This window comes from Talpa occidentalis, unplaced genomic scaffold (genome assembly GCF_014898055.3).
Source record: "Talpa occidentalis isolate TD23 unplaced genomic scaffold, MPIMG_talOcc4v2.1 talOcc4.13, whole genome shotgun sequence".
NCBI classification, from domain to species: Eukaryota; Metazoa; Chordata; class Mammalia; order Eulipotyphla; family Talpidae; genus Talpa; species Talpa occidentalis.
In genome coordinates, this window is record NW_023601322.1 from 93,665,930 (window position 1) to 93,681,375 (window position 15,446).

At 47.2% G+C, this 15,446-nt stretch overlaps 1 protein-coding gene across 9 annotated transcripts in view; it reads left to right on the forward strand.

Moving 5' to 3' along the window:
• Nucleotides 1-14,351, forward strand: part of CAMK2D (calcium/calmodulin dependent protein kinase II delta) — a 259,262-nt gene extending 244,911 nt beyond the window's left edge. For 5 of the 9 annotated variants that reach the window (XM_054694550.1, XM_054694545.1, XM_054694546.1 and 2 more), the window contains 3 exons: nucleotides 2,694-2,769; nucleotides 7,864-7,958; nucleotides 9,847-10,079. In XM_054694550.1, the coding sequence (XP_054550525.1) occupies nucleotides 2,694-2,769; nucleotides 7,864-7,958; nucleotides 9,847-10,079 (404 nt within the window). Of the gene's footprint in view, nucleotides 1-2,693; nucleotides 2,770-7,863; nucleotides 7,959-9,846; nucleotides 10,080-11,259; nucleotides 11,356-12,253 lie in introns of those variants that run through there. The other 4 variants (XM_054694548.1, XM_037509534.2, XM_037509536.2 and 1 more) reach the window with 2 other exon arrangements.
• The last annotated feature ends 1,095 nt before the right edge of the window (nucleotides 14,352-15,446 follow it).

Genomic DNA, 15,446 nt, shown 5'->3' on the forward strand with positions numbered 1-15,446 from the left:
GTTCTCGGGGGACCATTCACACTCACCTCATTCTTCCGGGCCTCTTTAGAACAACAAAAGAGCCAAAAAGTATGAATTTGCACTGGCTGATATTCCAGGTCTTTGGCATAATTGCATGGGAAGTAGCTGCCCTGAGCATTCCTGGCATCCTGCCCTCAGGATTTTTCTCCTGCTGTCCCCCCAGGAACCTGGAGATCCCCAGAAACTACTTTGGGGCCTTGAGTATTACCTTGAACACCCCAATTCTATGAATAAACTGGGTAATAAGTTGCTAATGATGAAAGGGCTCTCTATGGGATGGAAGAAGCTTCTGGCATTCAGGGAAAGCCTAGCCAGTACACTGCTCCCTCCCCCCGGGCGCAGCGGGGCAGGTCACACACCCTTCCCAGGAGGACTTCTGGGCAGCCCAGGACTTGGTCTCCAAGAGGGAAGGGGCCGGCAGAGGCTGCTCCCCACACAACATGGGCATCCAGACATCGAGCTGGCATGACCGTCCCTTCCCCTCACTGCAGAGGGGCGAGCTACCTAGCGCCAACCTCCTGCTCTTCCTCTAAGTCGCTGTGGCAACAGAGCCAACCACAGCCGGCTGCAATATGCAAGTGATTCATCTCCAGCCTTCTGTCTTCCCTCGAGGCAGCTGTCCTGTGCTGCCTGCCCTGGCCTCACTTGCTCCTTTGCCCCGGGGAGTGCAGGCTCTCCAGATTCCTGAGCCCCAGCCCCTCCCGGGCCAAAGCAGTCACATGGCTTTCCCGATGCTGCAGCACAGAGGCTGGGGCTGCTTCCCGCCGCCAGCCAGCGCGCCCTGAACTCAGAGGCTGGACTCTTAGTGGAGCCTTGACTGTGCAGGACAAAAGCTAATCCACTTGTGGCCGCTGAGGGTGGCCCAGTGGTGCAGAGAGCCAGCCCGGCTGTCTGGTGCTCTCTCCTGAGGGAGCGCAGATGAGCAGCGAGGCCAGGCGGGCCTGCCTGTCTCGCACTGTGAACCGGGTCTCTGCCCGGTGAGGCCCTGTGAAAGGCAGCGCTCTGAGGCTCACCCTTTTTTTTCAATTATTTCTTTTTTATTTCTAAAAAAAGACAGCTTCTCAACTGGGTGTCTTCCCATCCGCCAGACAGCAGCTAAAGCATCTATTCATTTCCGAGGAGGCTCGTGGTCAGGAGGGAGTTCTGGAAGTCACCTCTCTGTCCGCTCACCTTTTAAGCGCCTCCTCCCCAGGGTCCCTTCTGTCCCAGATCCGGTCAGCTGTCGTGTGTTTCGCCAAATGTTCATACTGCCGAGACCACAGGCAGATGAATCACTGCCTGCCTGACTACATTAAGCTGAAGTGTGCCCCGGGCAGCGCCTCGGACAGAATGACTCTCCAGGACCACCGCCTTCTCTGCAGCCTGTCCGGTGGGGGCCTGCAGCACAGACATTCGTCCAATGAACAAGAGCAAGGATCACTTCAGATGTCGTAGAGAGCAAAGAAACCCCTTATTTAAAAAAAATATATATGGATGATCTTTCAAATCATTTTATTAGCCTTGGCAAGGTGGCGATCCTTTTATGGATAAATTTTATTTTATAAGCCGGTGTCAAGGGCTCAGTGAAGTGTCACGTGGTCCTGTTTTAAGTAAGGGTGGTCATAACCTGGGGTAGTTGGAGTTTGAAAATGAATTTACATATTTAAGTTTGTCGTTGAACTCTGCTTCATGAAGATCAGATTTATTAAAAATGCAAACTAGTCATTAATCAATAAAGTACAAAACCAGACTTTAGCTCTTCCTATGAGAAATAACATCCTTGCTGCCCTGTGAAGTTGGTGTAGGAACTCAAAACTTCCCTGTTTAAGCTAATGCAATAGCATTGCCAGACCAATTAGAGTCCTTCTAATTATCAGCCGCCAGCACTGAATCTGATGTGGCTTTTCCAGCTTACAGAGTTCACTAAAAGTCATTCATCTAACTATGATGGCCAATTACATTTTGGCACCCTCTTTTGTAGAGCTGGGTGAGCTGAACAGTAATAACATGCAACCAAAAATATAAAGTTATGTCTTAAGACATCATGTATACTCTGAAGGGAGATGTGTCAGTAGAGGGATGACTTCAAGATTGTTTTTAATAATGCATTCGTGGATGGTTAAGAGAAAAAATATTCACAACTCCATCATAGTGATAAAAGCAGTAAATTTGAAAATAGAAAATAATCGTAGTTTTTTAAATACCGAAGAAATTCAAAAATTGCCCATTTGAGGGCTTCCCTGGTGGCCTAGGGGTTTAGTCTCAGTTCTAGCACCTCTCCAGCCTGAGTATGACCCCCACCCAGGGAGCAAACATATATGGCACAGCAGACCTCTCCTGTCTCGCCCGCTGCTCCCCTCAGCAGTGCATTTCGTCAGTCTGCCTGTTCTGTTCCCTGCTCTGTCTCTGGTGAATCCTCTCACCCCCTGCACCTCTAGCCTGTACCCCATTTCTACACAGAAATATATAAAATCTAAAAAAAAAAACCCAACAAATATTTCCCATTTGAATCACTAGTACTTGCTTCTTCGCTTTATGCCATTTTAGCTATGGAAGATTTCCTAGGAACATTCTACTCTCGGGCAATGGGGAAAACTAATGCTACATTTAAGGGGAAGAGCAGCATAATTACAGTAATATTTTATATGGCTTCTGTCTTGTATTTTCACCAAACTCTTTATCTTTGCCTTTAGCGCGGAAGCAAGAGATTATCAAAGTCACTGAGCAGCTGATCGAAGCGATCAACAACGGGGACTTCGAGGCGTACACGTGAGTACAGGCACGGCTGGCAAACTTCCAAGCCCGCAGCCTTCATATTTTCCATATGAATGCATTCTTCCAATGCCTGAACTCATGTACATTTAACCCCAGGTTTCATTTGTCAACATAGCTTTGTTTCAAGATACAAATGACCTCAGTATCTTCAGGAGAGAAATAAATGTAACTGAGGTTCAGTGAGAGAAGACAAGACTTCCGATAGGAGGCTGGGTTAGGCCCTTGTCAGCACACCAAAGCATAACCACTTCTAACTGAGAGAAGGCATTCCAGATGAGAACAGCAAAGCACATGAAGCTAAACATACTCCCTCGGCCATGGCGTGGAGAAAAAGGAACCTTTGTACAGTTGGCTAAAATGTCCACTGCTCACAGCTGTGTGGAGATTTCTGGACCTACTAAACATAGAGCTTCCATAGGATCCAGCAATTCCACTCCTAGGTATTTACCCAAAGGACACAGAAACATCCATTCCAAAGAGCACCTGCACCCCTATGTTTATAGCAGCACTGCTTACAATAGCTAAGCTTTGGAAACAACCCAAATGCCCAAAAATAGATGACTGGATCAAGAAGATGTGGTCCATATACACCATGGAATATTACTCAGCATTCAAAAAAGATAAACACATGCAATTTGCAGCAACATGGATGGCGCTGGAAGGGATCATGCTCAGCGAAATAAGCCAGAAAGAAAAAGAAAAATACCGGATGGTCTCACTCATAGCAGGAATCTAGAAAACTTAAATAAGGGACCAGGAAAATGAATAACTATAAGAAAGTGAAAATCAAAATCAACAAACAACTATGAACCAGAGACACACTATGGGGGGTAGGTGGTGGGGAGGGGAGGGACTGGGGTCAAAATAAGGGGGTTGCAATTGTATGGGGAATATAAAAATAAAATTTATTTTAAAAAATAAATAAATAAATAATAACATGTCCACTGCTCCAGGCCCTGTGGAAAACAGCATGGAGGTTCCTCAGAATATTAAAATAGATCTACCACATGATGTAGCAATCCCTCCCCCAGGTGTCTATCCCACAAATGCAGGCACACTAATTTAAGGGAATACCTGCACTCATGTGTTCCTTCCAGCACTTGTTATAATTGCCAAGTTATAGAAGCGACTTAAGGGCCCGAGGAGAGATGAGTGGGTTAAGAAGCGGTGATGGGCATGTGCACTGTGGAATACTACACAGCAGGAAAAAATGAAATCTTGCCATTTCTAACAACATGGATAGGACTGAGAGAGAGAATGCTAAGCAAAATGATTCAGAGAGAGACACCAGATGATTTCAGTCATATATAAAACAGAGAAATGAAACAAAAGGTCAATTAAACTAAACCAAATCAAACCCTAGACATGACTGTAAAAACTGAGGCTACCAGGAGAGTGGGGAGCCAAGTGGGAAGGGACCCAGGGACCTGCAGTGACTCCTGTGCCTTTGAATCATACATGATGAATCATACCTCCATGCATCAGTGTTGCCTCAATAAAATACAAATCTATGAATAAAGGAGGCTTTTCCTTGCATTTCTGCAAAGGTGCTGGGACAGGAAATAAGAATAGAGGTGCCGTGGGCCAGGCAGCTTCTTCCTCTTCAGCCAACCCAGAACCACTTTATCTTTGCCTCTACCTTTGTGCTTTTCTTCGGATAATGTAAAGAAAGGGTTCTGATGCTTCTAATGCTCAGTTTAAAGTCTGTGAGCTATCGCTTCTCGGCCTTTTGGCTAAGATCAAGTGTAAAGTCTGTGAGCTACTGGATCATAGGCTATAGAAAGGAAACCACTGTCCCAGACCACCTGCGCCATTGGTTAGAATGTAAACTGGTCCAGCGCCTGAGGAAAACAGGATGGAGGTTTCTCAGAATGTGCCAGTAGATCTACCGTAGGACCCACCAGTCTGACTCCCTGGTGTTCTACTCAAAGTTTGCCAACACACTAATGTGAAGGGATGGATGCACTCCCGCGTTCACTGCATCACCGTAACCAAGCGTGGAGACAACCTAAGTGCCCAAGGCCAGATGAGTAGATGAGGATGACAGGGCATATACGCAGTGGAACACCACGCAACCAAAAAAAGACACCGAACGCTTGCCATCTGCAACAACATGGATGGAACTGCAAGGAGGATATGCGGGGTGCAGCAGACCAGAAGAGAAAGACACATCCTGGATGGTTTAAGTCATAGGTGGAAAACAAAGTCAGCTTCAGAGAATAACCCAACCAGTAACAAATCCTCGAGAGCTGATGGTAAAACTGAGGTTACCAAAGGGAAGCCTGAGGATCGAGCAGAGAAGGGGGAGGGAGCACCATGCAGTGCGGTGAAGGCTGCGGGAGGCTGCGGAGGGTGTGGTGATGTGTGCCTGAAGGAATGGGAGCCTCGGTGTCTGAGTCACGGCCTGTTGAAACCACTGTCACCCTAAAAAAAATCCCCTTTCAAAAAAAGGAGGTCCTCCTGTAGTAACATTTCCCTGTGGGAGAGTAAAAATATGCTTTGTGGGAATGGTAAGCAGACAGAAGTGGGTACTTCCTATATTAATTATAGGAGAGTTTAAAGGAGAGTATGTTCAATCAATCCCTTGGGGTCAGGGTGTTCACTAATTCCTTTGTCCATCGGGCCTGGTTTTGTACACTCAGGGGCAGGAATTATCCAATAGGCTCTTCCATTTGGGAGCTTATTGGGTGTAGGATGTGAAGGTAAAGCTCTGTCAGCTGCAGCGTGTGCATGCACAGCCTCGTGAAACTTATTTTTTATAGGACACAGATATGTCCATACATAGGCAGACACACATAGAGCGGGAGCAAAAAGACACATTACTGGGTATTCAAATGTATGTCCTCTCCATAGCACGGTAAAAAGATCCATCATAGGGCATCTCTGGTGGTGCAAGGCGGGAAGTCCCAGCACTATGAAGCTTTTGGCAGCCACTGCAGCATGAGTTGGAACCGAGTTCCATCCCTAGCCAGGGAGCTACCCACATGGTGCAGCAGACCTCTCCTGTCATGCCCGCTGCTCCCCTCAGCAGTGTATTTCAGTCAGTCTGCCTGTTCTGCTCCCCACTCTGTCTCTGGTGAATCCTCTTACCCCTACACCTCTGGCCTGCACCCCAGCTCTTGTATGCAAAATAAATATATCTTAAAAAAAAAAAAAAGATCAGCATAGCACAGTGATTCTCGGATGATTTCAGTGCAGATAGGTAGTCAAAATTTTCACTTCACCGATCTTGACAACCAAAAGTCCTATTTATAGAGGCTGTAATAGCCCCTGGCAGAATAAATCCCTGTTACTATAGGAACACTGTTGTTCCCGGTTTGCTTAGGATGAGGTTGCATATACGTGTCTGTGAGCTTGAAAACGCCTGTTCATTATGAAGTCTGAGGCAAAGTTAAAGCCCTGCCTTGTCTGGACCCACCCCTGCTTCTATGACCTTCTTCACACAAAGAACCACCCACTGGCACTTTGTATTTTTCAAACTATTTTCTACTTTAAAGGTGTTCTTAAAAAGACATCCGTTCCAGGCCCCACACTGATCAGTACTTTGAAGGACCATGCTAAGTTAGCCTCGTGAGGCTTGTGTTTTGGTTGAGCAGTTAAGATGTTTTGCCTCCAAATGGGGAGTTTCCATATTAAATCAGATGTCACCCCATTCACTGTATTGTCCTGAGTCACATAAACCCAAATCCTACAATTGTACTCTTTTTTTTAATCTGCTAACTCTTCAAATCCAGATTTTACCTTCTCTGAGAAGACTCCCCTGATTGCCATCAGCTTGAGGTCGAGGTCGTATTTACCCCTCTATTTTTCCACGGGACTTACAACCCTACCCAGTGACCTGACCTGCTGTGTACCACAGCCAACAAGTAACCATCTTTCCCCAACATACCATGTTTCACACTCCTGTGCCATTCATACTCCCTGCCTTCCCCTGCCTGCTGCCTCCCCCGACTCCTGTAAAACTCCTACTCACTCCTAAAAACCCAACTCAAATTCTATGTTATCTTAAATCTTTTCTGTCCCATGTATTTGTGGCCTGGACTTCAAGCACTTTGTTTCTATTTCTAGTGTTTTTTTTTTTATTAGCGTTTATTTATTATAGAATAATTATTGTTTTTTAAAGATTTATTTATACAAGAACTGGGGTACAGACCAGAGGTGTGGGAGGGTGAGAGAATTCATCAGAGACCAAGCAGGGAGCAGAACAGGCAGATGGACTGAAGACACTGCTGAGGGGAGCAGCGGGTGAGACAGGAGTGGTCTGCCGCACCATGTGGGTATCTCCCTGGCCGGCCTGGAATCGAACCCATGCTGCAGAGGCTGCGGACAGCTTCACAGTGCTGTGCTCAACCCCCTGGGCCACCTGGGAGGCCCTCTATATCTAGTGTTAAATGTTGTTGCAAAACATATCTGCTACAGTGTAGGTACAAAACAGTTCTGTCTGAGATAAATAAGTTTCTCCAAAGAAAATCCACATCACATCATATGGTGTGTCTCTTTGTTAAATAAAAGAAAATTAATTTTAAAGAAAACTAATCTGTACATTTAAACCTCTTCTAAGATGTGTAAAGTTACATAAACCTGAAAAACAGCTTAATCACACCGTGTGGACACGCAAGGTACAGGATAGGGCACCTGCCTTGAAATGCTTCCTGATGCATTTGACAGGAATATAAAGGTGTTGGAGAAGATCCCGAAAACAATTTCAGAACCAAAGGTAGTTTCATAGAACTTGAGTGTGTCTGGGAGAACTTTCGGAAAATAAATTTCAGTTAGGAAACCAGGAAAGTCTGGAAAATTCACATTGGAAAAAAAAAAAAAAGTAGAAGTGTTTAAAAAGGAGATTTCTAAAGTAACATCCATAAGATTGTCCCCTAGCCGGGACTGGTTAAGTTATCTTACCCTCAAAGTTTTCTGCAAAATCCTATCTTGACACTGCTCCTCAAACCATTTTTCCAAGTCTGTGGTGGAAGTTTTATATTTTTACTATTTTTTTAAGACATTGATTCACTGTCTGAGCAATAAGAATGAAGACAAGGAAACAAGAAATTACGTTAACTCATTATTTTTATTATTTTCTTCCTACAGAAAAATCTGTGACCCAGGCCTTACTGCCTTTGAACCTGAAGCCTTGGGCAATTTAGTGGAAGGAATGGACTTTCATCGATTCTACTTTGAAAATGGTATATTTTTAATTTAGTAACATGTTTTTTCCCAAATTCCCTTTGACTTTATTTCAAATTTGTAGATTCTTTTCCGCAATGAGAATTTCAACTGCCCTCCAGTATTTTATATATTTAAATATTCCTCGTGTTTTATAAATAGTTCTAGTACTTGAAATTTAAAAAATATATATGACAGACTTATTATAAGTTGTATGTATTTTGAAAGATACTGGCTTTGGTTAAAAAAAAAATGTTAATTGAATACACCTCCTAAATCCCTGTAATTATATGCTGTGAACTACAAAATGCTTTGCCACGCTGAGTTCTTCCAATTTTCATAAAACACTGTTTAGATAGGAGAAAATAAAAATTACAGCATGCCAGAATATTCCACTGGAGGAGTGTTTTCAAGCATATTTAGTGCTCATTTTTAAAGTGAAAGATACATGAAGATGAGTAATCACATAAATCATTCAGTGCAGATCACAAGAATCTTAGTGGTTTGTTCAAAGAGCAACACTGTAGAGAAAATAACAGAAAAAAACAACTTGCAGAAATCCTTGAGGTCATCAGGAAAAGTGTAGACAAGAAACCCCAGGTGTCCCTTTCCATTCCTTAACAGCGAGAGGCAGGCTAGGTGCTGTCAGTGTCCACAGGGTGCACGTGTTAAAGAAGACCCACGGCCATCACCACACGATCAAGCTCACCTCATCGTGAGCATTCGCGAGCATGTCTGCTTTGGCCCGGGCTTTTAGGTTCGGATATGTTTTTTGAATTTCACATATACATGAGGCATTTGCAAGCAAGTGAACTGAGAGAATGATGTAGTACCTCGGCCGTAGCAAAGGCCCTCGGGGTCAGTGGTTCTAGCCCTCCACCAGCAGCTGTTCCTGTCAACTGTGTATTTTGATAAGAACTGAAATATGAAAACTTGAACTCAACGTGGTAAATCATTTTGCAGTTTATAGCATATTATCACTGAGATTTAGGGGGTGTATTCACTTAACTTTTTTTTTTTTTACGAAAGTCAGTATTTTTCAAAATACATAAATACTCTTTCAACTCATCCCATCTGAATCTCCAGCAAAATAAATACTCGGTTAATGTAATGTCACCTACTTCAGCATGCCACTCTACTCGTTCCTTTCCAAGGACATGGTATCCATGTCCTTGGGTATTTTTTCACCTGACTGTAGCACTGAGTAATTTCAAGAGACTTCTGTCTCTGGATGGAACATGGGTTAGGGTAACCAGCAGGGCAGCAACCTGTTTTGTGAATTCCTAGCCACATCACCAATCAATAATCCTCACTGAACATTATAATTTTCGATTGCTGAGCGATGGGAAAGAGTAACTACTCTCAAAACCACAAAGGCAGGAGCTTGCCTCAAGGTCAAGTGCTAAAGGACCAGACCCGGCTGTATGGGCAACACTAAGCCTTGATCTTACTGGATGCCCAAGTGGGCTCCTGTGAACAGACTCAGTGCCTGAGTCACAGATGTGGGAAGGCTCCATGCTGTGGCCAGCCCTTGTGCAGAGAGCCTCGCCCTGTGCACTTCGCCAGCTAACAAAGCTGATCGTGGCCACAGGACATCCTGGCAGCGGCCCCCGTGGAAACACAGGAAGTGCCTGTGTCCCTGGCCAGGCCTCTGCATGTCTGCTTGGAACCGTCTCCCATGATGCATACACAGAGACAGCCACCATGCCAGTCCCCCGCCCCCAGTCTAAGTTTCCAGAGTGGCGCACATATGGTCTGCAAAAGGCATACGAGAAAAACACACCTGCTTTTCCTGCTCTTCCTCTACACCGTGCACGGCGCCCGGCACTCGGCGTGCACATCACCAGTAGGCGGGCGGGTGACCGGCGCTGAATCTTGCTGATCTGCTGATCGTGTTGTCCCTTTCAGCCTTGTCCAAAAGCAACAAACCCATTCACACGATCATCCTGAACCCGCACGTGCACCTGGTGGGCGAGGACGCCGCCTGCATCGCCTACATCAGGCTCACGCAGTACATGGACGGCAGCGGGTTGCCCAAGACCATGCAGTCGGAGGAGACGCGCGTGTGGCACCGCCGGGACGGGAAGTGGCAGAACGTCCATTTTCATCGCTCGGGGTCCCCCACCGTCCCCATCAAGTAAGCATTTCCAGGCTGCCCCCGGCTTTGTCAGCCACCCCCAGTGGGCACAGGTCCTTCCCTGGTGTGGTTAGCATGCTGATGCCACTTAATGCTCCTGGTCACCGGCGAGTGGGTGCCCAAGAGAAGTCCCCAAGGCTCCGGAGCCACCCCGCCGCCTGTGCTGAAATGCCGCAGGGCGGCTTTAGGGAGCCAGGAGGGGGCGCCTTAGCAAGCTGATTTCTCCGAGGGCGACGTCAGACCCCCGCGAGGGGCGCAGGGGCAGATCCGAAGGGAGAAATTTATCCAATGCAGTAGTTACAGGGGATCAGCTTCTCCACAGCCACGGCCCCCGCTAGCTCTCCCATCGTAACAGGGACACTCTTACTGCGCATCGCCAGGTACTTCAGTCGCGCCAGGTCAGATATGAAAGACATCAGCCCCGCCTGGAAGGAGGGATAGGAGCCGTAGCTTTGGCCAAAAGGGGGCGGGGGTGGCTGGAGGCCAAAGTGCTGGGTCCACCGGTCCACCGGTCCACCGGTGTGCTGCCTGTGCAGAGGGAGCTCTGGCAAGGCCTCTGATGCGTAGTTTGGAGACAGAGAGCAGAGAAAGAGCAGCAGAAGGCTAATCCCGGTTCAAGGGACATCTGGAGGCGGGGCAGGCTCAGGGCAAGGCGTGTAGCTCCCCGGAGGCTGGCCAGGCAGGAGGGGAGAGGAACAAGGTTCCGTCTGTACTGCGAGCTGGGCTGAGAACGAGGAGGGTGGTTGAGATTTGACCCTGTGGAGATTTCAGCCCTAATCCGCACCGCGAGCACTTGTCAGCCTTCTGGGGCATCACGTTTATGCAAAGAGCCAATCAAGTCACTGGGCATCAGCATTCTTGCACCTCGTCGTGTCCCACGGTGGTTTTCAAAGGCCTTCTCTAAAGCCTCACTAATGGTCTCTCCCTGCTGAATTTGTAAGACGTGGCTGTTAACAAGAACCCCAAAATTGAAATTCATCCCGAAACAAGAGCCGAGGAGGACTTGTGTTTTTTACCCCAAAGAGGTCCAGCACACGTCACCAGGGAATACGGGGGGACTCCACTGACACTGCAGTCCTAGAGGGTTAGGTTTTTCTCCAGTTCCCTGAGCGTTTATGGGATACAGCCTATTTAAGACAACTTCATTTTATGCCAGGGGGCTTAAATGGGGCTTCTCTTAATAGGCCTTCCTGTATTCCAAATGGGAAAGAAAACTTCTCAGGAAGCACCTCTTTGTGGCAAAACATCTAAGGCCTGAAAACCACTGACATGTGGGTCTTGTAAGTAACACCCTGCTCCGTGGCCAGCTGTGGGGCCGCCGCCCGCTGGAAGGCTGCTGGCTGTGTGCTCCCCTGTGAGGGCATTTTCTCTTGCCTTGGAGGCGATGAGACATTAAAGGGCTTTGAAAAGTCATTAGCATGTTTTTGCATGAGCTCTGGAGTGTCAGTCTGACCCCACTGTGCAGTGTGGCCATTAGTTGAAGTCAGTAACGAGAAGCGTCCATCCACACCAGGCGGGTGGAGCTACAGACCAGACCGCCTCTCCTGCCTGGGTCCAGGCAGACAACGCCCAAGTCTCCGGACCTAATTTAATTTAGATCAAGCTCTGGAATCCTTTGGAGTCTTATGGTTTTCCAGCAGGTTGCCACTCCCGCTCCTTGCTTGGCTAAGGTTAATTTTTAAATTCATTGGCCACGCCTCGCTGAGCCATGGTGTAGACCATCAAGACGGTCAATCCATTTGGCAGCGACAGTCCTTGTCAGAGTGACTGCTCGGGGTCCTTCCCCAAGGAGTCTAAGAATAATGCAAAACACTAAAGATGCCCTTCGACGTCAGCCCAGTGATAACAACCACTAGCTCACTTGCCTAGCAAATAGGAAGGCTTCAAATGTGAATTTCGACGTACCACTGGCATGAAAACCTGGGTCTCTATTTCTTAACTCTGTGCGGACAAGTTGACAGCTGACCGATGCCGGTGTCCTGTCTCCCTGCTAGATCCAGTGAACGCGATGGGGTGTGTGTTTTCTGAGCACCCGAGCTGAGATCTCCAGGTGCTATTTTCAGTCTAGCCGTCGAGCTGCCTTTGTAGCGTGTAGCCCAGGCACACCTCGGGCAACGCGGGGAGGGTATTGTGTCAACTAATGTAACGTGTTTCTCCTGCCCCCCTTTCTCCTTCCAGCTAAGCCCCCACAGTGCTTCTTCTGCATCCTGTGTCCTCCGGGCGCCTGGCTGGTCCCCCGGTCGTTTGCTCCTCCTCTTCATGCATGTTACCGAGTGCATGAAGCAGTGAAGGTCGTCCACGTAATGCACCCGTGATCCATCATCTTGTCATGTGTTCCTTCCTGTCCATTGTTTACACTCAGCCGGGGGGTGTTCCCTGCTAGCCCGCGTCACTGTTGGCACGCGAGAGGGGCGGTCAGACAGAAAGGTCCAAGGACAACCTGTTCGGCACGTTTCTCTGTTCATGCCAAGATTCGACAGACTCCAGAGTTCTCGTTCTCCAAATGACAGTTTGTAAGAGAAATGTACATTTTTAAAAACTCTTTGCTGTTCATCTGTTTTTGTTCATTTAACAAAAAAAAAAAAGGGCAAAAAAAAAACCCCAAAACCCTTCAGTTTCCCGGTGTGACCCCAGCTCATGGGGGGGTGCCCCGCTGAATGCTTTGTTGCCTTTAACCATTGAAGAGGGTTGGAATGTGGGCGAAATCCCTGATGGAGGCGCAAGCGGGGGTCGGTGGGTTTGGTGCCACCTGCAGGCGTGTCTTTCGGTCAAACCACACGAACTGGAAAAATTCTTCTCTGAGCGTTTGCTCACTTTCGCACATGTGCACCCGGCTCTGGTGAAGTCGCCAAATGGAACTTTTTCTCCTGTTCTCAAATCTGTTCTGTTTTCCCCATTGCATCCTAGCTCCTTGCTCCTGCTGTCTGCTTCCCTTTTCAGTTTTCTTTTTTTTTTTCCACTTTATTCCCCTCTCTTTTTTTTTTTTTTTTTTTTTTTCGGTTAGTAGTGTGGGAGGAAAGTGAAATCTGCGTAGGGATGGGCTTTGGGGAGAGAGACGATTCACCTAATACTTTGGATCCTCTTCAGGGCCCACGGAAATGTCAGTGAGATCTTAGGGTTTTCAGTTCTGCACAGGCTCTAGTTTGAACAAGGGACCCTCCTCGGGAAGGCGCTAGGAATTGTTTCAACATGGGGGTAAGCAAGCCGGTCACTGCACCCTCTGTACCTGAGGGGTCTTGCTGCTGGAGCCACCCCCGGGGCCGCCCAGGAATTCTTGCACTGGCAGGGGCAGAGCTCTGCTGGCTTCTGTGGGGGGGGCCTGCCTGCTTCTGTGGGGGCCCTGCCTGCCGGGGCCTCCTGGCTGGTTTTCAGACGTGAGAGAACTTGTGCATGTTTTCCATTTTCACAAGCGTTTTGAACTTGATCTTCGTGACTTGTGTTTTTTTAGCTTCTCTCTTGTGGCAGTGACATTACCTTCCTGCGAGGAGTCAGGATTTTCCAGTTAAAAAAAAAAGACGAGAAGGGAACTAGCCCCGTTTCTTTGATGCTTCTCATTTCTCCTTGGTTCATGCAATCCTTGTGAGCCTTTTTCTCGTCCCTGAAACGCTGTATAGTGCATGGTACCCTCATCAATGTTATTTTAACAATAGCAACCCGCAGCCCTAGAAGCCTATTTTCAAACGCAGAAGCAAAAAAATACAAAAATAAAAACAAAAAAAAAATCCCACCAAAAAACCCTCCTCAATTCTCTCTCATTTCACCTTCTGTGTTGATTATACTAATCACCTTAGATATTGTTGCTAGTGGATGTACGGTAGATGGATTGAAGCTTTTCTGATAAATATTACACGATTTAAAACAATATATATTTAAAATAAATATATACAGTAAATGTATTGAGCCATGTTAACCTGCCAATGAGATCTGTGAAAAAGTAACGGCCTCATTTTCCCTTTTTACTTTCTTTTACCTTTTTGTGAAATGGCTACACGTGGCATACATGTATTTAAAAAAAAAATAGGTATAGCGTGGTGTTTTTTTTTACACTTTGAACTTAGCATGTGGTGTTGAAGTATTCGCGTAGATCGAGTGTGTCTTCCTCACCGCGATGTGAGGGAATTGTGATTTGTTCTCTCCACCACGACTGAATTACACATTTATTATCTTCTATCATTTTGAAACACTGCAGTTTACCATGGGACACTGTATATATTTCTTGCCATAATGGTAAATGACTGATTGATATATTTAAGAATTAATAAATTTGTGATTTCTGCTGACAGTGCGGCCTTCCGTCTCATTTCCTAAGCAGCGTGTCTGGGCACAGGCTGGTTCAGAGGGAGGCGGCTGCGGGCCACGCCGTCTGGTCAGGCTCCACATGGTGCTCGTGGCACGTGCATTTGCCACACCCACCAAATCGCTCGCTCTCCTGGGAAAATTTTTCTGAGATCTCGGTAGGTAAAACCGCTGAGAGTCCTGGGAGTTTCTTAACAGTGCCGACCGACCCATCCCTCCCCTGACTGCTGGAATGTTCCATTTTCAACCCAAAGCAGACCACTGTTACCTCCAGGACATGCAAGCGCCTCATTGACCGGCTCAGCTTGACCGCGAGTCTGCAGGAAGGTCAAATTCTTTTATTTTACTAAAAGCATCACACGTCTGTTCGCACTGTCTAGTAGGCAGTTCCCTGCCTAGAATATTTCCCTCGGTTCCTTCAACCTAATTCTTACTCATTCCTTCAAATCCAGGGGAGACGTGCCCCCCGTCATAACCCCCCCAGCCCACACGCTAGGCTGGCGCACCCCCTCTCCAAGCCTGCACACGGTACCCAGGGTCACCCCCACCCCAGGCAGCTCTGGACATACCCCCGTGCCTTCTCCCGGAGGACTGTCGTCTCCCCACAGACGAGCTTTTCCTGTCGCTGTACCCTAAACCCACCCGAGGGCCAGGAAGGAAGAAGCTATACACCGACTGTGGTTGAAACATGGACAAACCACAAAGGGCACTGTCAGGTGGAACCCGCTATCCCAGGGTTCCAAGTTTGAAACACCCAGCAAGGTGCCTCTTCCCTCAGAAGCTCTGTTTCTGCATTTATTGAAAGAAAAAAGCCGTAGCAATTTAAGAAGGATCTCGTGAGGGTTACAGAACGGGGTGCAGGTGCCTAGAATGGCACTGGTGACAGGCCGTGATAGCTGCTCTATATGCCATGCAGATCAAATTCTGTATTTCCTCTGTGTATTCTAGATCACATGCATGTTTTCTACACTCCATATGACACTACCTCTCTGAGGTAACGCATGTTAGCGGTGCTCCGAGCCTCTCCCTTTCTGCAGGTTTGCTGACAAGGACCTATTTGTGGTTCAAACACCCG